This window comes from Lutra lutra, chromosome 14, assembly GCF_902655055.1.
Source record: "Lutra lutra chromosome 14, mLutLut1.2, whole genome shotgun sequence".
Classification (NCBI taxonomy): Eukaryota; Metazoa; Chordata; class Mammalia; order Carnivora; family Mustelidae; genus Lutra; species Lutra lutra.
Genome location: NC_062291.1, coordinates 53,966,173 through 53,992,417, shown reverse-complemented (window position 1 = coordinate 53,992,417; position 26,245 = coordinate 53,966,173). Strand labels below are relative to the sequence as shown.

Here is a 26,245-nt window from a genome sequence, read left to right as displayed (position 1 = left end):
ACAAATGTTCATAACAGCATTATCCCTAATAGCACAAATGTGGAAACAACCTAAATATCCATCAACTAATGAAAGGGTAAATCAGATGTGGTACATCTATACAATAGAATATTATTAGATAACAGGGAATGAAGTTCTGATACATGCAGCAACATTGGTAAGTCTTGAAAATATGCTAAGTGAGAGAAGCCAGTCGTAAAAACCACATATTTGTTGTATGATTCCATTTATATTAAATATTAAGAAAAAATTCATAGGAACAAAGTAGATTAGTAATTGCCTAGGGGTGGAGGGGTAAGAGAGATAAGGGGAGAGATTGCTAATGAGTACAAGGTTTTTTTTCGGGGTGAAGAAAATGTTCCAGAATTAGAGCGGTAATAGTTATACAATGTTGTGCATTATATCGCAATTAAAAAAATAGTGTAAAACCAAATTAGATTCTAGTGGTGGCACAGCTCTTTAAATATACTAAAAAAATTGAATTGTACACTTAGTATGGGTGAATTTTATGGTATGCAAATTATATCTCAATAAAGCTGGTAAAAGAGTAATTAATTAGCTCCATATAAAATGTTCATAAGGACATCCAAAGAGAAATGGATATATAACTCATAATTCTCTATTATCAAACTAATTTTTAAATATTTTAATTAGTATGGGCAAAAATCATGACTGATAAAACTCATGAAATAAATTAAATCCTTGCATTTAAAATGGGTGACACATATAGCCTGAATTTTAATATTATCTGTCGACTATTGTCCTCAGCTCTTGCATTTAAAAATAAAACTCAGGGGGCACCTGGGTGGCTCATTCCATTAAGCTACTGCCTTCACCTCAGGTCATGATCCCAGGGTCCTCGAATTGAGCACCTGCATCGGTCTCCCTGCTCATTGGGAGCCTGCTTCTCCCTCTCCCTCTGCTGTTCCTCCTGCTTGTGCTCTCTTTTTTTGTCAAATAAATAAATAAAACCTTTTTAAAAAAATAATAAAAATAAAAATAAGACATAGGGCGGTGTGTGGTCCAGCTGATTGAGCATCCAGCTCTTGGTTTAGACTCAGGTGGTGATCTCAGGGTTTTGAGATCAACTCCTATATCAGGCTTGGAGCTCAGCATGGAGTCAGCTTGGCTTGTGACTCTCTCCCCTTTCCCTCTGCCCCTCTCCCCTGCACATGTACTCTCTCTCAAATAAATAAGATAATTGGAATTATAATAAATCAGATAATTGGAATTATAATTTACTTTCTGATCTTCAAAAAACAAAGTCCTAATTACTTAGATCTTAGTCTTACCAAAGGGGGAAATAACTTGAAATGTACTGCATTTTACATAGGGTTAAAGGTTTGTCATGAATGATATTCATTCGGCCAAGAGAGTTATGGAATCCTGGAGATTTGTGAAATATATTAATAATTTCATAATGGATTTAGAAATCCCTGAGTACAGAACCACTCTAATATGTCAGGAAATTTAAAATAGTATCTTACTTTAATATTCTTCCATCATGCTTGTTTTGAACTGTCTGCCAAAACGACCCCTAGAAGTATTTCATAGTATAAAATGAACAGGTGCCCTACGAAGAGAATTGTCGTTTGCTAAACTTGTTGATAACTGCAGGCTGACACATTCCAGGTTGCAGAAAGTTCTTCATTAATTGATTCCACAAATGTTTACAGCGGACTTATGACATGCCTGGGTAAATCCAGTAGCAAATTAAACTACTGTTTAAGAACATACAAACTCCCTAACAGTGGTTATATTAAAAATAAATAAATAAATAAATAACAGGGGTACCTGGGTGGTTCAGTTGGTTAGGTGTCCCGCTCTTGATTGTAGCTCAGGTCATGATCTCAGATTTGTGGGATCAAGCCCCACATCAGGTTTTATACTCAGTGGGGAGTCTGCCTGAGGATTTTCTCTCTTCCTCTTCCACTGCCCCTCCCCCTCCTTCTGGGCTCATGCACTCTAAAAGATAAATAAATCGTCAAAAAAATAAAACAAGGTAATTACATATGAAATATTACATAATACAGCATATGAAGTACCAAATGAATGGCATGGAAATACAAAGTGATTTAGAAGTTTAGAGGCATTTGTTAGGGGCTGATGTATTAAAGAGAACTTTGTGAAACAAAGGAAATATAGGAGGTAGGAGGAATTTTAAGTGAATAGGTGAATTGTAAGTGTATATAGGTGAGGACGTGGAGAAAGATCTTGGGTCAGGATAAGGATGAAAAGATGTACAGAGAAGAGTTAACCTGTTACTAGAACTATAGGTCTTTGTTGAGTAAGAGTGAAAAATACATTTGGTTGGTTAAATAAGGAATAGTTTAAAAGGCCTTGAATCTATTCCTTCAACAAATATTTATTGAACAGGCAGTATTTATGCAACAGGCACTAAGCTAACAATAATGAGCAAAAACAAGTATATTACCTACCTTTTTATAGTTTATAATGAGAGATTATCACATAAATTTTTTTAAATTTGTAAATGTAGTCCATAGTGTTATGAGAGATTATAACTAGGGATTCGACCTAGAGAGGGAAGTCAGGAAAGTTTCTCTCAGGAAGTGTCCATTATGCTGAAGCCTGAAGAAGAGCAAGAGTTAACTAGGCAAGGGGAGCAGGAATGAGCATTCTAGACCGAAGAATAGCATGTGCAAATATCCTATGAAGGAAAGCCCTGTGATGAATAGGGGAGACTGAAACAAAAAGGGAACTTGCAGCAAGACTGGACCAAAAAAGGTCAATCAAGTGACAGACAATGAAGAACTTTGTAGGCCAATTTAAGGAATTTTGCCCTTATCCTAGAATCCTGCTGTGAGAAGTAGTTTAGACATAGGAAATACACTCCATTCTCTAGGAAATGGGAAGTTAACTTGTGGTTCCTAAACCTGGTGTGAGTCAGAGACTCACCCTGGAAATTCTGATGTGTGTGCCTTGTCATTGTACCCAATTAGCTGTTTGTTTTTTTTTTTTTTTTTTTTTTTTTAAACAAGTTCCCTAAGTGATTATTAGACCAGTTGTATCTCTGCAGAAATACCACGGTAGTCAAGAGCTTGGGTTTGAGTCTTAGTATTGCCACTCAGAAGCTCAGCAACTTTGGGCAGGTTATTGAATCAATTTAAGCCAAGTTTCCTCATCTTCAGGGAAAGAACTATAGAGTTTACCTCATTGGATTACTGGGAGGATTAAATTAGAAAATTCATTTAAATTGTTCAGTATAGTCCTGGACACATGGTTTAGAGCTCCATTAGTGTTAGCTTCTAATTATTACTCAAAGTTCTTGAATAAAGGTGAGAGTGATTTAGAGGGGTTAACTCTGAAGTGGTATGCAAGATGGATTAGAAATAAAGATAAGTTAGATCTCAGTAATTTGGCCATGATCTGTAACTATTTTCAAGTTTGCTTAAACACAGCTATTAATGCTTGAAGATCCTTAGATAGGCTAAGTAGTTCTTAAGTAGATAGGCTCCTCATCTCTAAAGAACTTTTATGGGGAGAGTTTGGTCTCCAGAGTACATTTTACTGGCTTAGGATCTGTAGGATTACTTTGAATTGACTTTGCTTAATTCTAGACAGAGGCTTCATTGACCTTATAGAGGACAGTATAAGACCTGTCTGTCTTTATTTGCTACTTAGAGAATAGACCTAACAGCTTATATCCACTCTAATGCAGTAGATATTTACAGAGGGTAAGTAATTTTACATACTTAAAAAAAAAAGGTGGGGGGGTTCCTGGGTAGCTCAGTTGTTAAGGGGCTGCCTTCGGCTCAGGTCATATGCTGGGGGAGAGCCCTGCATGGGGCTCCCTGCTTGGCGGGAAGCCTGCTTCTCCCTCTCTCACACTCCTGCTTGTGTTGCCTCTCTCGCTGTGTCTCTCTCTGTCAAATAAGTAAAATCTTTTAAAAATACATTAACAATTTTATATATTATCATTATCCAGTAACTTGCCTTCTCCTCCTCCTCATAAATATGGTAGAAGACCCATTATGTTTCATTATCCTTGCTTAAATTCCTTTCTCTGGGTTACGTGTCCCTGGATATGCAATGGTATGTCAAAGGTAGGCAAAAATCAGAAGACAACATGTCACATTATTTCCTCTTGTATCTTGTTCCTGGAGCATCAGTTTATTAGAAAATGTACATATAAGGAATTTTTTTTCCTTTTCAAATAAACATGAATATCATAGAGTAGCCGTTCTCAGAATGTGGTCTAGCAGACCCCTAGGGCTCCTTGAGAACATTTCCAGGAGTATGTCAGGTCAAGATTATTTTCACAAAACTAAAACTTATTTGCCCTTTTCACTACATTGGCATTTACATTGATGGCACAAGCAATGATGGATGAAACTTCTAGTACCTTTGCACTGTTAAAGGCATTGGCACTAAACTGTACTAATGTTGTATACTTTTCACCACCATGCATATGCAGTAAAAGCAAAGCAGAGGTTCACTAAGAATGTTCTTGATTTGGGTGCCTGGGTGGCTCAGTTGTTAAGCATCCAACTCTTGATTTTTGGCTCAGGTCATGATCTCAGGATTGTGAGATCAAGCCCCATGTTGGGCTCCACGCTGGGTATGGAGCATGCTTACTTTCTCTGCCCCTCTCCACCCCTTGAACATGCTGTGCTCTTTCTCTCCCAAAAAAAAAAAAAAAAAGAAAGAAAGAAGGAAAGAAAGAAAGAAAGATTGTTCTTGAGTAAGCAGTAAAAAAATACTTCATTAAATCTTGACCCTTACATACACACATTTTTAATGCTTAGTGTGGTGAAATGGGAAACGTGTACACATTTGCATCCAAATATGACAGTTGTCTCAGAGAAACACACACACATGATTTAGGTGCAAACAACTGGCTGCTCATGGCACACTACTTTTACCTGAAAGATTGCCAAAAAATTTAAATTTTTGTGCTGTAAAGGATACTGTTGAGAAAGTGAAAGGACATCCCACAGAGTGGGAAAAAATTTTTGGAAATCATGTGTCTGAAAGGGGATTTGTATCTAGAATATATGAAGATTTATTACAACTCTGTAGTAGGAAGGCAATTAACCCAGTTAAGAAATGGGCAAAGGATCTGAATAGACATTTCTCCAATGATACACAAATGGCCAGTAAGTACATGAAGAGATACTCACCAACATTAACTATCAAGGAGATGCAAATCAAAAAAGGACAAATGTTAGTAAGAATGTGAAGAAATTGGAACTCTAGTACACTGCTGTTGGGAAGATAAAATGGTGCGGCCACTTTGGAAAACAGGTAGCTCCTCAGAAGGTAAAACATAAAGTTTCCAAATGACCTAGCAGTTCTACCTCCAGGTCTATACCCAAGAGAAATGAAAACATATCTACATAAAAACTGTAGATGAATAGTCATAGAAGCATTATTCATAATAGACAAAAAGTGGAGCAACCCAATGTCCATCAAATGATGAATGGAGAGATGAAATGTGGTATGTCCATGCAATGGAATATTGTTCAACAACAAAAAAGAATGAAGTACTGATATATGCTACAACATGGATGAACCTTGAAAGAATTGCACTTAAGTGAAATAATTCCAAAGAGCACATGTTCTAGGATTCCATTTCTTGAAATATTAAGAATAGGTAAGTGTGGGGCACCTGGGTGGCTCGGTGGGTTAAAGCCTCTGCCTTCGGCTCGGGTCATGATCCTAGGGTCCTGGGATGGAGCCCCGCATCAGGCTCTCTGCTCAGCAGGGAGCCTGCTTCCTCCTCTCTCTCTCTCTCTCTCTGCCTGCCTCTCTGCCTACTTGTGATCTCTGTCTGTCAAATAAATAAATAAAATCTTTGAAAAAAAATAGGTAAGTGTGCAGAGATAGAAAATAGATTAATGGTTGCCTAGGGCTGTGGCAGACAGGGCTTTGGAGGTGGTGACAATTAAGGTGTGCAGAAGTTTCTTTTTGAGGAGATGAAATTGTTCTAAAATTGATTACAGTGAGGATTGCAACTCTGAGTGTACTAAGAGCCATTGAATTGTAGACTTTCAATGGATGAATTATATGGTGTTTTGAATTATATTTCTATAAAGCTGCTATTTAAAATAATACCAGGTAAGGCACCTGGCTGGTTCAGTTGTTGGAACAAGTGAATCTTGATCTTGGGGTTGTGAATGCAAGCCCATGTTGGGTGTACAGTTTCCTTAAAAATAAAATCTTTGAAAAAATTATAACACCAGAGAAGATCTTGAAATCCATTATTAGTAGACTGTTTTAATAATGTATGACACACCCATATAATATGATATAACTGAGCTATTTAAATGAATGAGATATTTCTATACAGGCCATAAGGAAAAGTTGCCAAAAATATAGTAGCCATCAGTTAGGATTTTTGTTGTTGTTGTTCCATAGAAATCAACTAGCTAATTCAACCCCTTTAGGGGACATTTGTTAATGTCTGGAGACTTTTTTGATTGTTACGCAGGGAAAGCTACTGGCATCTGGTGGGTAGAAACCAGCAGTGCTGCTAAAAATTCTGCAATGCACAAAACAGCCCCTCAGAACAAAGAATTATGTAGCTCAAATGTCAGTAGTGCTGGGGCACCTGACTGGCTCGGTTGGTGGAATGTAGGACTCTTAATCTCAGGGTTGTGAGTTTGAGCCCCACATGGGGTGTAAAGCTTACTTAAAAAAAGAAAGCCTTAAAAAAATTTATCAATAGTGCTGAGGTTGAGAAATGCTGAACAACCAAAGGGCAATTCATTGGGAAGATATGGGTTAGTTCACAAAATTGGACATAAGGCAGGAGAACCAGTCTAGAACCATGAAGAAGCAGCCACCCCAGAGAATATTGTTAGCAGGGACATTCCTCATGCTTAAATGGGTTTAGCAATGGAATTCAGCATTGTTTTTATTCTACTCAGTTCAAAATTTAAGGATGAGGCATCTAATCAATCTTTCCTGTCACTTAGCTAAGAGTGGGCAGTATACCTTGAATGAATGAAGGCAGTTCCTCAGAAGGAAGTACATTCATTAGCAAGTATTTATTGACTATATGTTTATGTTTCAGGTTTCATTTAGGTACTGGGGATAGAGTACAGTAAAAGAGATGAAAAGACCCTTTTGGAACCTATATTAATAAGACACTAAATCATGGCAAATCTTTAATTAATAACTAAAGAAGGTAGGATAGTTGCCAAACACCAAAACCAATAAACACTAAGTACATATGAAGTGAAAAAGGCAGGTAGCTGATAGTATGTGTGTGTGTGTAAATACACACACACACACACACACAGACACACATATATGTATATATAATCCCATTGTTTTATTTCATTTTATTTTAACTTCAGGATGTAGATGTACAAAGATTTGTAGAAGGATACATAGGAAATTGTTTTTTAAAAAATATTACCTCCAGGGGTGCCTGGGTGGCTCAGTGGGTCCAGCCTCTGTCTTCAGCTCAGGTCATGATCTCAGGGTCCTGGGATCAAGCCCCGCATCGGGCTCTCTGCTGAGCAGGGAGCCTGCTTCCCCCCTCCTCTCTCTCTGCCTGCCTCTCTGCCTACTTGTGACCTCTGTCAGTCGAATAAATAAGTTAAATCTTAAAAAAAAAAAAAAATTACCTCTGGATGGTAAGACTGAATATGGGGAGAAGAGCATACTTTTCATTTGATTTCCTCATAATGTTTTCATTTTCACCATGAGCATGTATTTTATAGTTAAAATTTTTTTCATTTATTAGATTAAAAAGTAACAGAAGAAATCCTTGGTGCAAGTGAAGGATGATTAAAAACGTTTAAAAAGTCACAATATTGGGGTGTTTTGCTTATTATGGAAAGAGCTGAAAGGAAGAAAGAACATCTGACTGGAAAGTATGGCCTGTCATCATTTAGCAAATATTTGTTGAACATCTAGCTGCCTTAAATTTTTTTTGGAAAACATGGAGTAAAAATAAACTAAATATCAAGCAGCAGCCATGTGTGAGGTACTCTGTGAAGTGCTATATCTGGGACAGGATAGAAATTTGGAACAGATCTGACAACTGCCCTCACTGGTGCTTCTTGGCATCTGTTTGTCGAATACCAGATATGTGGCATGCGCTGAACCCTCTACACACATGACTTCAAATCCTAACAACAACCTTACCAGAGAGGTATCTGTGTCTCCCGTTTTACAGATGAGAACCCTGAAAACTGGGAAGATGAAGTCATAGCAGATAAGTGGCATAGCTGACTTCACATTCATGTATGAAGACGTATCTGACTTCACTGGAGAACAGTGTATGAGTATGTGAGTAGTTAAATAACAAGTAAAAAAGAAAACAATTTATTACAAGAGCAATCACAGGACTAGCCTTGATTAATTTTTGAAGAATTTTATTAGATAAGTATTCCAGGAGCTCAGAGAAGGAAAAAGAGATTGCTGCATACTGGTGGTCTGGGCAGGCTTCCTAGTTGGGGAAGTGGTTTTGTGTCTTGTGTATCGTATCTTGAAGGAGTATATAGATACATGAAGACAAAGAGTGTCAGCTTTTATAGAATGCCTGCTTGAGGCTGGAAACTTCTCACCTAAACCCCATAGCCTCATTTGAGAGTTGAGAAAACAGAGGCCTTTTCTTACCTCCACCCCCTGCCAGGGACAGGCAATTAACAGGCATAGTATTTGGCTATCTATTAGGTGCAAAGTGAAATTCACTGTTACAGCCAAACACTTACCTCTATTTTATAGTTTCTGTCTTGGGTAGGTTGAATTAATGATACAAGAGAAAGTATACATAATAAACTAATAAACCAGGATATACCCTCTGGGAGAATAGATATTCAGCATATGTACTTTTCCTCTACTTAGGGAGTTTGAAGCCTTTATGAGGGTGTTTTATCTAATTTGATTCTCTACAGCTGAAATCTCAACTTGGTAATTCTGAGGAAGGTCATCCATTCAGTCATTTGTTCAACATTTCTGGAGCTCCAACTTTGTACCAGACACTGTAGGAGATACTGGGGATACAAAGATATGAACCATACATGGTTACACTGTTCTGGTCATCAGGTTGCTTACAATTTCATGCAAGAGACATGTAGTTGTATTTATAATATATGGAAATGTGAACCAGTCTTTTTGTATCTACTCTGAGAAACCCAGGAGTCTTCCTTGAGTAATTTTTCTTCCTTACCTCATCCTCCTAACTTTCAGTCAGTCACCAGGATGGTCCATTTATCTCCTAAGTATTTCTCAAATACAGTTGTTTCCTTTCTTCTTGCCTTCACCTCAGTCCAGTTGACCGTCATCTCTTCCTTGAACTACTTAACAGCCTCAAAATGGTCTCCCCACATTTGCTTTCACCCCTCCCCAACTGATTTGAAAATTGGCTTTCCAGTCTGCTCTTTTCTTCCTTTGATTCTCCAGTAGACTGACCTTTTAAGAAATGTAGAACTAAAAAGAAAAAGAAATGTAGAACTGATTATGTTATCTGCTTAAAATCCTTCTGTGGCCCATTTAAATCCTGTTGAGAAAGAGCCAGTAAAAAGCATAAATTTAAATTTAGCCATTTTGGAGAAAAATGGAATAGTTAATAAACTGTACCTCCAGAATCTAAACTTCGCAAGGGCAGGGACAGGGACCAAGAAACCATACTGGTTTTGTTCAATACTATATCCTCAATATCTAGCACAGAGGCTGGCCAATGGCAGGTGTTCAGTAAATATTTATTGAAGTAAAAAAATTTTTTTAAAACCCTTCTGGGGTGCCTGGTTGGCTCAGTGGGTTAAATGTACGACTCTTGGTTTTTGGTCTCAGCTCAGGTCAGGATCTCAGGATCATGAGATGGAACCTCATGTTGGACTCTGCACTCAGTGTGGAGTCTGCTCAAGATTCTCCATCTCTCTCCCTGTCTCCCACCCTGCCACTCACAGGGGGTGGGTGTGCACATGCATGCACTGTCTCTCAAAAAAATAAAGGATACTTCTAAGGCTATAGTGAACCCTGTAATATTTTATTGGAATTGGAGGCATTGATACAAACTCATGATTCTATAGATATAAACACAGATGTATGCATAAATATGCTTTTTAGCTCTGTTGAGAGAACCTAAGATGATGACACCCCAGTGAATATATCAAGTGGTATCTCAAATCAGGCTCTTTCTAGAGAAATTATCTCTTTGCTAATTCCAAATCGGGGCAGGAGAAGTACATGAGCTGGAACATCTGCACTGCCGGAAAGTAGGGATGGCTCAAAAAAAAGACCTGGCAGTCAACCTGAAGGGATTCCAATGAGACAGGAGACATTTTGAGTAACAAAATAATAATAGTAATGAATTACAACTCCTGGAATAAAATATGAATCCATGAGTTATTGCTGATAAAAAGTAAATGAATAAATCAGGGGAGAAGGAAAAAAATCTTCCTTAGAGGAGCATTACAGCTAATGTAGACGAGTTGATGAAAAGAGCAGATCACCATTTGCAAATACCACAGAAATAATTGATGCAAGAATCATTAATGGATGTGAAAATTATTGGATAATGTATGTTGAGAAACAGAATATTCAATAGAAAATATCTTCCCAAAAATGGGGTGCTTGGATGGCTCAGTTGGTTAAATGTCTGACTCTTGATTTCAGCTCCTGTTGTGATCTCATGGTTGTGATCTCACAGATCATGATCTCATGGATCGTGAGATCAAGCCCTGCAACAGGCTCTTAGCTCAGTGGGGAGTCTGCTTGAGGATTCTCTTCCTCTGTCCCTCTCCTGACTCTCTCTCTTGAAGAAGTAAATCTTATCAAAAAAAAAAAAAAAAAAAAATTCCCAAAGATAGTTAAGTAAAAAGTGAATAGTTTTACAGTGAAGAAATCTGACAGACACTATCATGTTCACTCTGAAATGATGCACCGAGAAGGACACAACATCACTTTTGTGGTATTATTGCCAAAAATATAATTTGATCATGAGGAAACATTAGACAAACCATAATTGAGGTACATTTTACCTAATAACTGGCCAGTGCTTTTCAAAAGAGTCAAGGCCATGAAAGATAAACACTGAGGACTATCCCATATTAAAGGAAACTAAGGAGACATGACAATGAAAGCAATGCGTGATTCTGGATTGGAATCTTAAAAGGAATATTAGTGGAGCAGTTGGTAAAATAAGGTCTGTAAATTAGGTAATAAGTATTGCATCAATTGATTTTGATGACCTGACTGGTCATTTAAATTGTTAACATTTGGAGAATGTGGTTGAAAAGTACAAGGAGATTCTTTTTTATAATTTTGCAATTCTGAACTTATCTCCAAATGAAAAGATTTTTTTAAAAAGCAAAATAAAATCCTACTTCTAATGGCTTTATAATGCCCTTGCTTGCTTACCCGTTTCCTTACTTACAAGCTCCAGAATGCGCTACCGGCTTTCTTCTTTAGTTCTCTGGGCACACTGTGCTACCTCCTCTCCAGAGCCTTACGGTAGCCAGAAGTATGCTATTCTCTTTGCATAGAACATTCTTCCTTTGAACTATATCTTTTTGTTCTTTAAGGCTCATTTTGCTTACTTTAGAAAACATTCTGACCTCTTAATCCAGATCCTGACATCATATGGTTTCATACATCTGGTACTTCTTCAAGCATTTTTATCACAACTTCTACAAAATTATTTATCATGATATTGACTAAGACCTCACTCACTGGAAATTAGTGTTTATAAGAGTTGGAGGGATTGTGTCTTCTTGCCCAAAGTTATTTCCCTAAAGGCTTATACAGGCTTTCAATGACTATTTGAGGAATTAATGCAAGGCATGCAGTGGTGCATTCCTCTAATCTCTGTAACAACTTGGGTGAGGGATGCCTGGGTGGCTCCCTTGGTTAAATGTCTGCCTTTGGCCCAGGTCATGATCCCAGGGTCTTGGGATCGAGTCCCACATTAGGCTCCCTCCTCCTGCTGCACTCCCTGCTTGTGCTCTCTCTCTCTCTCTCTCTGACAGATTAAAAAGAAAAAAAAAAAAAGAAAAGAAAAACCAAACTTGGGTGACATTGAATATAGGAGACATTTTAGGTTTGAGGAAATGAAGGTGCAGACCTGAATTTGTGGCAATGACAGAAGAGGATAGAAGAGTCTTATACCAGAAGGGGCTGTATGACTTGAGAGAAGAGAAGGAAGAGTAAAAAATGGCTCAGGTTTAATCATCAGCTGCATAAAGGTGCACAGTTGAAATGGCACTTGAGTCACTTTTCCAGCAGTATTTTTTTAAAAGTGTGTTCCTGAATATTTGAACATGAAATCTGTTTATTTTTAATAAAATGCAGTATGCTCATAGTAAGATACTATGTTATATAGTAAAACTTCGTGTTTTAGTGAAAATACTAATTAGCATTACTAGTTAGTATATTTGATATACTAAACTTTACTAGAGTATTTTAATTAAAATGCTGTATACCCATGGTAAAATACCATGCACCATGATGAACCTTAAACGGTAAAACTGACTCTATGAGAATACCTGAATACCCCTCTGTAGTGGCTGCCATGATGCTTCAACTGGATCCTCTCTTCTCGCTGAAGTGCTCATCCCATAGCTGATGGAGATACTGGCTCCTGATCATGGAATGTGAAGCTTTGTTTTTTACTGGGCATTGCTTTAGGATGCAGGGGACTGCCTCACTTCAGGTTATGTTCCCGGGAGACTATAGTCAGTGACTGGCTGATTTAAGATGCAAAGATTTAGCTTCCTTGCCTTATTTGAGGCAAGCCTGAGGGCCATTTCAGCTCCAGAGTTTATCACAAGATCAGCTGAGTACTCCGTTGTAACCACCTTGGGGGGTCAATATATCTCTCTTGACTTTTCCTGCCTTCTTCATTTCATTGTAAATGTAGTTGCCAGTTGTGTCCTATCTGCAATAAAACATTTGCATGCAAAACTTGGTCTCAGAAACTGCCTCCAAGGAACTCAATGTATGATACGGTCTAATCTGACTACCCTCTAAAGGCTGTGATCATTGGAACCTCTGTGTGTGTGTGTGTCTGGGTATTCCACACCAACAAACAACTTTAAAAAAGTCATAAGATATATACAAAAAAAGTGCCCAAAGTAAATGTACAACTTGATGAATTTTCCAAACTTGGCAGTAGTTTTTTTAAAGATTTTATTTATTTACTTGAGACAGAGAGGGAGAGTGCATGCACCACGGGGTGTGGGGTCTGGGGCAGAAGGAGAGGAAGAAGCAGGCCTCCCACCAAGCAGGCAGCCTGACCCGGGGCTGGATCCCAGGACCCTGAGATCATGATCTGAGCTGAAGGCAGACTTTTAACTGACTGAGCTATCCTGGTGCCCCTCTGCAGTACTTTTGTGAAAGAGAACAAGGAAATGATGTTGGATAATGTGAGAACCACTTATATGTCCAACTTCCTCATGGTGGAAATTTTCAGAGAGAGGGTGTATGGCCAAGGGAAGTTGGAAGTTTCTCAGATTTTAAAAGATTAGTTATCTTTTGGTTGACTGTGGTACACTCTGAAGCGAGAGGAGCACTCTTCGCTCTTTTTTTTTTTTAAAGATTTTATTTATTTATTTGGCAGAGAGAGATCACAAGTAGGCAGAGAGGCAGGCAGAGAGAGAGGGGGAAGCAGGCTCCCCGCCTAGCAGGGAGCCCGATGTGGGGCTCCATCCCAAGATCCTAGGATCATGACCTGAGCCGAAAGCAGAGGCTTTAACCCACTGAGCCACCCAGGCGCCCCTGAGAGGAGCATTCTAAGTCTATAAAAATTGAGGTGAAAGGGGGAAAATAATGTGATGAGGAGCCAGCAGAGATACTGTGAATCATTTCACTAGGAAGAGAAAGAAAAAGATCTTCCCGAAAGTCAAATATCTATAAATCAAAAATGTCAAAATATTGCTAAAAATTTGAGTAACCAAGATTTTCCTGTGAATCAAACTTAATACTATTTATAGCTCAACCTAAGCTCTTTATCCTACTGTTTTGATTTTAAGGTAGAATTTCAAGAATCCATCCATGATTTTGTTCATCACTGATAAACAGCTTTTCACTGAGGGTGTTCAGTTCACTTTCTGTCTCTACCACCACCACCTTCATCTTTTCTGACCTGGATGATAAAATAGCTGGCCTTCTAGTCAACTCTGCTTCCACTCTTAACCCAACTACAGTCTCTTCTCCACAGAGAACCACAGTGGTCTTTTGAAAGCTTAAAGCAGACTGTGTCACTGTTTTGCTTAAGGCTCTCCAGGGGATTCCCATCACACAGAAAAAAATCCAAAATCTTAACTTAGCCTAAAAGGCTCTACACGATCTGGTTCCTGCCTACCTTCCAGATCTCATCTTGTACCAATTTTCTCATTGTTTACTTGCTCTCTTGCTACAGTAGATTAAGTGTTCCTCTAAAATGGGTCAGAAAACTAAGGCGGGACCAAATTTTGCCAGAAGCCTATTTTTATACTGCCAGAGGACTAAGAGTGATTTTTACATTTCTATAGGATTGTAAAACAACTACAACAACAAGAACAAAAACAGTTATATTCAATAGAACTTATGTTGACTTGCAAAGCCTATAATATTGACTATGTGACTCTTACAGAAAAAGTGTGCCAACCTCTGCTCTAAAGGCTTATTCTTCCTCTGTTAGGATCTGTTCATTAGCAGTTCCCTTTGCATCCTGCACACCAGTCTTTGAATGGATGGATCCTTTAATTCAGGAGTGAGCTTAATTCTGGTGTCATTAGATCTTTAATGATCACCTAATCTACCTTACCAGATTCTCTCAGTCACATCACTCTTTTGTTCTTTGTAGCACTTACATTTATCTGGTACTTTCTTATTATTTTTATTTTTCCAACAACCATTCCTCCCTCCCCCCATGTAGGAAGAATTTTTTTTCCTTGTTTACTACTTTTGAGTGTTCTTGATCTTGAATTTGGGTGGAAGAGACCAATAATGAATGTTGGGAGCCTGTTGCATAGTAGGTGCTCAATAAATGTTGAATGAAGGAATTTGCAGATTATTTCAGTAAATGAAATTTAGGGTTTGTGCTTTCTTTTTTTGTTCTTTCTTTTGTAGGGAGGACCTACCGTGCAAATAGCAATGAAGAGCCACTTTATAAAGGAGAGGCAGGGGCACCTGGCAGGCTCAGTTGGAAGGGCATGTGACTCTTGATCTTGGCATCTTGAGTTCAAGCCCACATTGGGTGTAGAGATTACATAAATAAATAAATAAACTTTAAAAAATGAAAAGGAGAGGCAAACAATGTCTTCCCCTTAAGAGAGCAGATAAACTTCTCTTTTCCCCTTCTCTCCTCTCCCCGGGAGAAACCATTTCTAGAAGAGTGGGATGTTTCAAAGGGATGTCTCAAGAACTTATTTAAAAAAAAAAAAAAAGGGAAAACTTTCCTCCTTTCATATTTTTCTTTTGAGAGAGGAGTTTTTCAGAATAATAACACTACTTGAGCTCTCATTCTCTAAGAAACTCTCAGGCTTTTTGGTGAAGATGGGTTTAAAACTAAAGAAGATGGTTTAACACTAAGATGAGCCAGGCCTGGACTAAAAGAAAAACCAAGAATGCTCTGAATAGGGCTTGAATAGGGCTTGTTCTCAGTGATCAGGTATAGAGGAGAAAGATAAACAACCACAGGTCCTAGATTTTTCTGGAGTTTATTAAAGATTGTCAAACCACGTATTTTTACTTTTGTTTGGAAAATATATCGTCACTAAAGAAAGAGTGGGAGGCAGAAGCCTAATGGTAAGGAAGAACATGTGGGCACTGTTATAAGTTCTCTGGGTTGTGCTTGGGTGTGGCAGGAGGTAAGGGATGAGAGTTAGGCTTTAGAGCTTGAGTTTTGGAGTCAAAATAGACCTGAGCTTATTCACTCACAAGTTACGTCACCTTGGGCAAATTATTTAGCATTTCTACTCCCTGGTTTCCTTAGTGAAAAATGAGAAGAATGATAGCTTCTGTCTTTTTAGAGTTATTATGAGGATTAACTGATAAGGCATATAAAAGGCTTAACTAGATGCCTACATAGACTAAGTGATCAGTTAGTATGAATATCATTATCATTGTCATCAGCAGATGATGAAGAAATTCTCTCAATCCACTGATTTTGAAACTAATAATAAAATCTATATCCTGTGGCACTTTAAGGATATGTCCCACTGTACTCTGCTACCATGGTAGGGAACACAGGATATAGAAAGAGGTAGGATAAGAAATGTCTGAATAGCAAGATCATTGTTGCTCTAAGAAGCATGGGCTTAACATAGGTCATTTGACTCCCAATGTTAAGTGGAAAGGAGACAAAGAAATCTATACTTGAATGTCGACCTTCCAGATAAATATATCTGCCTGTCAGTATTAGCTTTGGATTTCATACATTGACCTTTACTGCTTTATAGTTTATTAAAGATACCCTCATACACGCTAATATAATTCTGATGTAGGTAGAGCAGCTGTTATTATAATCTCTATTTTATTCTAGAGGAAACAAAGACTGAGAAATTGAGAACATGGGTTTTAGAATCATATTAGAGGGTTTAAATCCTGGCTTCTCTACTTACCAACAGTGTGATATAGGGTAAGTTACCTGGACTTCTCAGAGCCTCAATATTTTCATCTGTGAAATGGGGATAATGAAGGTACATAACCTCTCAGGGTTGTGTGCAGTTATTCATCATGTAAATAAAGTGCATGACAAAGCAAATAGTATGTACTTAATAAATATTTGTTTCTGTTATCTCCCAGGGCCAGGCAGCTAATAAGTGGTAATGCTCGTATCTAAATTCAGATTATTGCATTTCACATCCAATGTCCTTTCCACACTCCACCTCCCATAATACTAATAATGTTGATTCCCTGCCATTGTGATGATGTATGATCCATTAACACTAGGGCAGGTGACCCAATTTGTTTTTCCCAAAGTGATAAGAGATCCATCTAAAGTATTCCTCTTGGTACAGTTGGCACGCATATCTCAGTTTCCTCAATAAGAGAACAGTTATGGCCTCAGGACAGAGCTACACCAAAAAGCCCTGGATTTTGGTTCAGCTGTTTGTAGCAAAGTGCTGAAAATACTGGTCTGCCACATGAGAAGACAGAGATAGCCTGCATTAAACTGAACCAATGGGAGACTTGTGGGGTAATTGAAAAAGTGTGTTACCTAGTGAGTTGGAAGACCTGAATTCTAATCTTAGATCTACTACTTATTAACTATATTTTCAAACATCCTTGAACCTGGGTTTCCACATCTTTATTTTTTATTTTTTTTAGCTTTATTTAGGCATAATTGACATCCACATCTTTAAAGTGGGGATCCCAGCAGTTATCCTTGTGACTGTTACCTGTTCATATAGACCCTTTGTGGAAATTGCCTTTTTTCCCAAGTAGATACACCTCTACATTAAGGTTCACGAGCTTGATGAGCAGAACATGTGTTAGATTTCATTCTCCACTAGCCTTAGGGGCTAGCCTTCTGGTGCATTATATAATCTGCTTAAGTGAATGTGAGGGCCCTATGCTGTCTATCCACTCGCTGCACAGGGCTGTTAACATCAAGTGAGATAATAAAAGTGAAAGAGTTTGGTAAAGGCTAATCTCTGTGAATGTAAGGCCCTGATATTACACAAACACCATTTGATTTCAAATACTAGGACCTAAGGGCTACCTGGGTAGACATACTGACTGTTGCCCTTCCTTTTGTTCTGATGATTCCTCTGATACCTAACTTGTACAGCACCTATAAATTACTGGCTGTTAAAGCAGATTATGGCAAATAAAGGTTCTCTCCATCACTTTTAGGCCTGGACCAGTCTTGCTTTTAAAATCCTTAAAGACTAAACTCAGTTCTTTTGATGATTCATTCTCTTGAAGACATGTTGTTTTTAGAACACTCTGGAGTGGGATTGGGTCTTGCCCATGGGTGGAATTTGGAATCCTTTGGTTAGAGCTTATCTCTGGTTTTCAGGCAAAGGTCATTGTATAAAAGCTTTGTATCAGTGGGAGAAAGAAAAGTTGCTGAGCCACAGTTTTCCCTCTTTTCATACCTTTGAAGCCCAAGCTGTGTTGTAGGCTGTATGGATCAAGTAGGACAAGAGATCTGTTTGTATGAGTCACAAGTGAAATGACAGCTTTAGAATTAGACAAACCTGAAATTGGGTCCTAGATCTGGCATTTACTAGTTTTGTAACTTGGACAGGTAATCATCTTTCTAAGTTTCCATTTTATCACCTGGAATTAGGGACGGTAACAGTATTTATCTCATGGGTTTTTTACATGGATTAAATGAACTAATATGTGGGGCGCCTGGGTGGCTCAGTGGGTTAAGCTGCTGCCTTCGGCTCAGGTCGTGATCTCAGGGTCCTGGGATCAAGTCCCGCATCGGGCTCTCTGCTCAGCGAGAAGCCTGCTTCCCTCTCTCTCTCTCTCTCTGCCTGCCTCTCCGTCTACTTGTGATCTCTCTCTGTCAAATAAATAAAATCTTAAAAAAAAAATGAACTAATATGTGGAAAGCACTTGGCATTTTGTCTAGTGCACGGTATGTGTTCCAGAAATGTTAGCTTTGATTAGTGAGCTCTCTGCAAAATAGTCTGCCAGACTTTGTTGTGCCTTCCCAAGAAGCTTAGAGAAATGATAAATAGAAATGCAAAGCAATAAATGCATGATACAGATAGATGCTATTGTTAGGAACTGATGTTTGAAGGAGGCTCTCAAGAAAGGTGAGATTAGGATAAGTAGAAAGGATGAAGAGGGCATTGCATATGGGATCAGTAACATTGGCAAGCTTTGGACTCTGAGTACACCAACTTGCCTGGAGAAGTAGGGATAATATTATCTGGGAACATGGGTTAGGATTAGAAGGGTAGAGCCTTAAATATTAGGGTAAGTGGTTGACCCTTGTCTATAGATAATGATAAATGACACAATGAGCCTTGTGTATGGAAATGTCTAGTAGGTAGTTGGAAAGCTCTTAGGAGAATGCTCATAGCCATAGCTTAAACTTTGGGAATAGAAGTTGAAACTGTGGAAGCTGGTGATACTTCTCAGGCCAGCTCCCTGAGTGGTGCCTGTTGATTCCAATTTAGTGAGGGTGGCTTTCGAATAGCATTTAAAATGAAATGGTAAAACTGTCAGGAGATTTGAAGACAACTTAAAATGTTAACTGGGTAGAGTTTGCTTCTCTGAAGTCTTCTGAAAAAACATATGGTCTCTCAGAATAATTTTTTATTGGAAATTTAAAATATAAAGCAGAATTAGTATAGGGGAAGAAAAATGACCCATTTAAAAATGCTTAACTATATTTTCTGAAATTATTCTGCGATTTTTCCATTCTTCAGAAGGTTCTTATGACTGAGTTACCATGATGAGAGTAGGAAAATAATAAGATCTAGTAAGGGGAGGTATGCTTTATCAAATCAGCAAGTTTATTTTTAAAGATTTTAATTACTTGAGAGAGAGAGTGAACAAGAGAGAGAGCACAAGCAGGGGCTAGAGGGAGAGGGAGAAGCAGACTCCCAGCTTAGCAGGGAGCCAAACATGGCTCCATCCCAGGACGCTGAGATCATGACCTGAGCCAAAGGCAGACTTAGCCAACTGAACCACCCAGACACCCCAGGACACTTTTTGTAAGAGTACAAATTTAGGTACTCTATAAGTTCACAAATTTTTATTTTAAAGATTTTATTTTTAAGTAATCTCTACATCTAACATGGGGCTTGAACTTACAACCCCAAGATCAAGGGTCACATGCTTTCCCGACTGAGCCAGCCAAGCACCTCAAGTTCACAAATTTTTGATGTGTAAAACTTTTTATATAAAAATATCTGGATCACTGTGCATTATTTAGGTCCAAGATGAATACAGATACATAAAATATATATGGATTTTTAAAAATTGAGGTATAAATGACATAGATGTTTATATTAGTTTCAGGTGTACAACATGATCAATATTTGTATATATTGCAAAATGATCACCACAATAAGTTAACATCTATTACCATACATAGTTATAATTTTTTTAAAAGATTTTTATTTATTTATTTGGCAGAGATTGAGAGAGAGAGATCACAAGTAGGCAGAGAGGCAGACAGAGAGAGAGGGAGGGAAGCAGGCTCCCTGCTAAGCAGAGAGCCTGATGCAGCTCCATCCCAGGACCCTGAGATCATGACCTGAGCCGAAGGCAGAGGCTTAACCCACTGAGCCACCCAGGCGTCCCTACAATTTTTTTTTCTTGTGGTAAAAACTTTTAATGTCTACTCTCTTAGCAACTTTCAAATATGCAATACAGTATTATTAACTATAGTCACCATGTTGTACATTACAGCCCCAGGACTTATTTTATAACTGAAAATTTGTACCTTCATGAATATTTGGTTTTTAAAATTAATTACTGGGGTGCTTTGGTGGCTCGGTTGGTTAAGCATTCGCCTTTGGCTCAGGTCATGTTCCCAGGGTCCTGGTATTGAGCCCCACATTGGGTTCCTTGCTCAGCGGGGAGCCTGCTTCCCCTTCTCCCTCTGCCTGTAGCTCCTCCTGCTTCTGCTCTTTGTCAAATAAATAAAATCTTTAAAAAAATAAAAAAATTTAAAAAATAAGATTAATTACAATTGAAGTCTAGAAACATAGAAAACATAGATAAGTGTGTTCATATTTTTTTCTAATGGAATACACACATATACACATTGGCATGTCATTTGAAATGGAATCTCCAGTTAATGAATGTGCCTATAAGTATACAAACTTATCTGTAGTATCTCCTTATCACATGAAGGTATGATGAAGAATGACAAAAGTACTGAATATACTAGGATGCTGAAAGAGACTTAATTTTATTTGGCATATCAAAAGAATAGAGACTTTTTTACATTAGGTTGTTATCAGAACAGTAACTATATTATTCTTTGTTATATACACTAATCATGCATGATTTTCATATTAAAAGTTAATTCCTGCAGTAACTATAAACTGCTGCAACCTTTTATTTATTTATTTTTAAAATATTTAATTAATTTATTTGAGAGAGAGAGAGCGAGAACACATGCATACTTGTGTGCAGTGGCAGGGCAGAGGGAGAGGGAGAAGCAGACTCCCCACTGAGCAAGGAGCCTGATGCTGGATTTGATCTCCATCCCAGGACCCTGGGATCAAGACCTGAGCCAACGGCAGAAGGTTTAACCAACTGAGCCACTCAGGTACCCTTGCTGTAATCTTTTAAAAACAATTTGTATCTAATTTGTATTAATATGTATCTAAGGCCTTAAAGTTATGCCTTTCAACCAAGTAACTTTTTCTTTAAAATATGGCTTAAAGAAAATTCAGTTTGGAAAATAGTGAAAATGTGTAAACAAATTAAATGTCCTGTGATAGGAGATTAATGTCCTGTGATAGGATTAATTCCACCAAATTTTAGTGTGGAATATCTTCATTAAACATTAACTACAGGGGCGCCTGGGTGGCTCAGTAGGTTAAAGCCTCTGCCTTCAGCTCAGGTCATGATCCCAGGGTCCTGAGATCGAGCCCCGCATCAGGCTCTCTGCTCAGCAGGGATCCTGCTTCCTCCTCTCTCTCTGCCTGTCTCTCTGCCTACTTGTGATCTCTGTCAAATAAATAAATGAAATCTTAAAAAAATCCATAAACATTAACTACAGCATCAGTAAACATAATGTTTTTGACGGCAAAGGGAATTTCTCTTCACCTAACATCAAAGAAGTACTCTCAACCTCTATAATTTGAGGTTAAAAACTTTGTTCTTTGATTTGGTCAGCAAACTTTTATTTTATCTCTAAATTTCAGGCCTAGTGCCCGGGTTACAAAGATTAATACAGTCCTGATCCTGGAGCTTTTCTAGGAAAGATAGGTGTATAAACAGTTCATTACACTAAAGTATGAAGATTATTGTAATAGAGGTATGTTTGTATTACCGGGGGATGTAAAGGAGGGAATGGACAATTCTGCTTACATAGCCAGGGAAAGCTTCAAAGAGATGATTTGAACTGGGTTTTATTGGGTGTGTAAGAGTAGCTTATTAAGAGATAGAAAGGTGGGGGCACCTGGGTGGCTCAGTGGGTTAAGACTCTGCCTTCAGCTCAGGTCATGATCTCAGGGTCTTGGGATCAAGCCCCACATCGGGATCTCTGCTCAGTGGAGAGCCTGCTTCCCTCCCTCTCTGCCTGCTTCTCTGCCTACTTGTGATCTCTGTCAAATAAATAAATAAAATCTTAAAAAAAAAAGGTAGAAAGGTATTTCAGGGAGAAGTAGTATGTGCAGAGGCATAGTGTACATGGTCGGTATGCGCAATATGCACATGGTCCATCCAGGGACCTGTAGTAGTTAGATATGGCTGGGAAGAAGAGTAGAAGAAGAATTAAATTTGTATTTTATCCTCTTGGCAGGAGAAAAATAAAAGTTTTAGGAAGGGGCATACCATAGTAAAACTGTATTTGAATGATTATTTGGGCTTTAATGTGGAGGCCACATTTGAAATTGTACTAGATGAGAGACATTAGGGTGTTACTGCCATAGTCCAGGTGAAGTGTAAAACTGGCTGCAAATGAAGAGGAAGGGGTGTCAGGGAGAAGTTTAGGAGGCTGAATTAAGTTTGAGTGACCAACTGGACTTGTCCCTCAATGAAAGAGAAGGGAGAAGACGAAACCATTTCCTGATTCCTACCTTGAGTAACTAGATGGATGATAGTCCCATTACATAGGATAAAGATAAGTAGACCAGAAATAAAGGCAGAAGCACATGTGGGAGAAGAGGTGCTATAGGATCCTCAGACAGAGAAGTTGTTAGCTTAATAGTGGTGTAGAGCTTAGCAAAAAGATTTAATCTGGAAACCTAGATGGTAGTGAACTCAGTTTCCCAGGTCATGAATACAACATTGTTCAGGGAGAGTGTGGAATTAGGAGAACACTGGGGAAAGTCCTGTTTAGGAGCCAGGAGACCAAAGAAACTTTAAAAGAACCAAGAAAGCAGTGTCTTCAAACAAAATAGAATAGCACTGTGTTAGTTTGCTACTGCTGTGTAACAAATTATCCCAAGCTTAATGTCTTAAAACAACACTCATTTATGACTTAACAGTTTTGGGGATCAGAGGTCTGATGCAGCATGACTGGGTTTTCTGTTTAGATTGTCAAATTTGCTTTCAAGTTCAGTCTTGTTGGCAGAATTGCAGTTATGGGACTAAGGTTCCTGTTGTCCGTCTAGCCTGGAATCTTGGAGGACCATCTTAGAATTCTGCTTACTGTAAGTGTTTTATGAAGGATAAATGGCAAACAAAATAAGAATTGAGAAGTGTTAGTTGGTCATTGATGACTTTAGTAAGATCAGCACTTTTAGCAAGGATGGGAGGGGCAGAATCCACATGCAGTTAAGTTTGGGAGTCAACTGGAAATGAAAATAGAACTAGGACCTAGAGGTTTCTTTCAAACTTCCTGTCTGGAATGAGAAGGAGAATGCTGGGAGTAACTGATGAACTAGGTCTCCAGGAAACTAGAAGGTATGAACTCTAGACTATAGATAGAGTGGTTAGTTATGGACCTATAGGGGAACTCAACTTCCTCTGAGAAAGAAGGGAAAGAAGTATTGTGGGGATTACAGATAAGTTTGTAAGGGGGGACTTGATGATAGGCAGCTGAAAAATTGAGGGCATTTCTGTCTAATAGCCTCAGTTTTCTCTTACCAGGTTAGAGGCAAGGTCAATAAAAAAACAGGTGAAGTTTTAGAATTGCGACTTTGTGGCTAGGCGGCCTTTCATAAAATTGTTGAATGAATGAATGAACTCAAAGCTTATGGAGAGGCAAGAAACATGAAGAACTCCGGGTGTTCTCCAGATTGCCCACCAAACCACATTTGACTCATCTGGTTCCCTTTTTGCTCCCTTTTCTCTTGTTATGTTCTCAAACTTAGTCTGATCTAAAATTACTTAATAGATCCTCACTTAGAGGATGTGGATTTCCTACTTGTAAATTGCCTTAGGCTTTAACAATCTTAAAAGCTTTCTAGGTTACCTAGGGGATATCTAATTTACCATAGTTGACCACAATTATTTTTACTTCCTTAGGTTGTGAGGTATTTGAAGTCAAGGGACTTTGGCTTTTTTCATCTTTGCATGTAACACAGGCTTGGCATTTAGGAACCCCCCCCCCCATTTATTTCTCTAGCTTCATGACCTAGACTTAGGGCTCCTCTTTTACTTGGCCAGATTGTGCTATTTTTTCTCTTTATCTTACAGAAGATAGTCAATCTTGTAAGTTTTATGTATGTAATACATATGTGTGTGTATATATATGTATATATAAATTAAGTAAATATATATGTAAGTTTTAGAAATTTAATGTAAATATAACAAAAATATAGAAAAGTACATAAATTATGTGTTCAGTTTTCTGAAATTTCAAAGTAAATACACCTGTGTAACAGCATCCAGTTTAAGAAATAGACTATATCAACAGCATCCCTGCAGTCCCCTTTTAAGGCCCCTGCCAATCATTATTTCTCTGCAGAGCTAACCACTATGGTGAATTCTAACCCATAAATTAGTTTTATTAGAACATTATATAAACTTTTTTTTTTTAAGGATTTTATGTATTTGACCGAGAGAGATCACAAGCAGGCAGAGAGGCAAGCAGAGAGAGAGAGAGAGAGAGGAGGAAGCAGGCTCCCCGCTGACGGGAAAGCCCGATGTGGGACTCGATCCCAGGACCCTGAGATCATGACCTGAGCCGAAGGCAGAGGCTCAACCACTGAGCCACCCAGGTGCCCCTAGAACATTATATAAATCGAATCATATAGTATGTCCTCTGCCCTGTTGGGCTTCACTCACCATTGTATTCATGCAGTTCATCTATGTTGTTCTATAGAGTAAGAATCTCTTGATTATCTTTGCCTTATGATATTCCATTATGTGAATCTATCAGAAATTTACTTATCCATTTGATTGTGGATGGATATGTGGATTGTTTCCAGGTGTGGACTGTTTCTGATTAATGCTGCTTTGAATATGTCTTTTGGTGAACATGTTTGCATTTCTGATGGGTATATATCTAGATGCAGAATTGCTGGGTCATCCGGAGTATGAATGTTGCTTTTTTTTTTTTTTAAAGATTTTATTCATTTATTTGACAGACAGAGATCACAAGTAGGCAGACAGGCAGGCAGAGAGAGAGAGAGGAGGAAGAAGGCTGTCCGCCGAGCAGAGAGCCCAATGTGGGGCTCAATCCAGGACCCTGGGATCATGACCCGAGCCAAAGGCAAAGGCTTTAACCCACTGAGCCACCCAGGCACCCCTGAATGTTGCTTTTTAAAAAAACATTTATTTGGGGGTGTCTGGGTGGCTCAGTGGGTTAAAGCCTCTGCCTTCGGCTCAGGTCATGGTCCCAGGGTCCTGGGATGGAGCCCCGCATCAGGCTCTCTGCTCAGCACAGAGCCTGCTTCCTCCCCTCTCTCTGCCTGCCTCTCTGCCTACTTGTGACCTCTATCTGTCAAATAAATAAATAAAATCTTAAAAAAATATATTTATTTGAACATTGGGGAAAGTATGTGCTATGGTGAGTGCTGTGAAGTGTGTAAACCCGGCATTAGGGGTACAGACTTGTACCCCTAGGGCTAATAATACATTATATGTTAATAAAAAAATAAAAATTTTTTAAAAACAATAAAAAAATATTTATTTGAGAGAGAGAGAGAGTGCATGCACACGTGTGCGTGCACAAGCAGGAGCAGGGAGGGGCCGGGGAGAGGGAGAAAGAGTATAAGCAAGAGCCCACCATGGGGCTTGATGCCACACACCAAGATAACAACCTGAGCCAGACTGGAGCCCAAACCAAGAGTGGGATGCTCAACCGACTGCACCACCCAGATGCCCCTGAATGTTTGCTTTAATAGATCCTGCTAAAGAGTTTTGTAATGTGCTTGTATAGTTGTATTATTCTTCCATCAGCAGTATTTGAGAATGAGGTGCTCCCACATCTTTGCTAATATATGTATTACCTGCCTTTTCCAATTTAGCATTTTTGGTTTTATTTTGTATTTCTTTGATGATTAGTGAGGTGATCATATGCTTTTTCCCCCATATGCTTTTGAGAATTTGATTATCTTTATTTGAAGTCACTTGTCTTTTTCTTTGGGATATTTACTATTAATTTGTAAGGGTCCTTTATCTATTCTGATTACAAGTCTTTTGTTGAAAAATGTACATATTGCATATGTTTCTCTCATTCTATGAGTTTTCACTTTTAATTCTGTCCTTTTGGTAAACAGATGTTCTTAATTTAATTTGTTTCATTTAT

The 26,245-nt window shown here is 38.4% G+C and overlaps 1 protein-coding gene across 10 annotated transcripts in view; it reads left to right on the top strand.

Moving 5' to 3' along the window:
* The window catches only part of CPEB3 (cytoplasmic polyadenylation element binding protein 3), a 190,696-nt gene that overhangs the window by 1,796 nt on the left and 162,655 nt on the right, over positions 1–26,245 (top strand). For 6 of the 10 annotated variants that reach the window (XM_047701466.1, XM_047701465.1, XM_047701464.1 and 3 more), the window contains exon 2: positions 8,150–8,258. The exons of 2 other annotated variants lie outside the window; for them this stretch is intronic. In XM_047701466.1, the coding sequence (XP_047557422.1) occupies positions 8,216–8,258 (43 nt within the window). In that variant the 5' untranslated portion in view covers positions 8,150–8,215. Of the gene's footprint in view, positions 1–8,149; positions 8,263–26,245 lie in introns of those variants that run through there. 2 more of the 10 variants (XM_047701460.1, XM_047701461.1) reach the window with 2 other exon arrangements.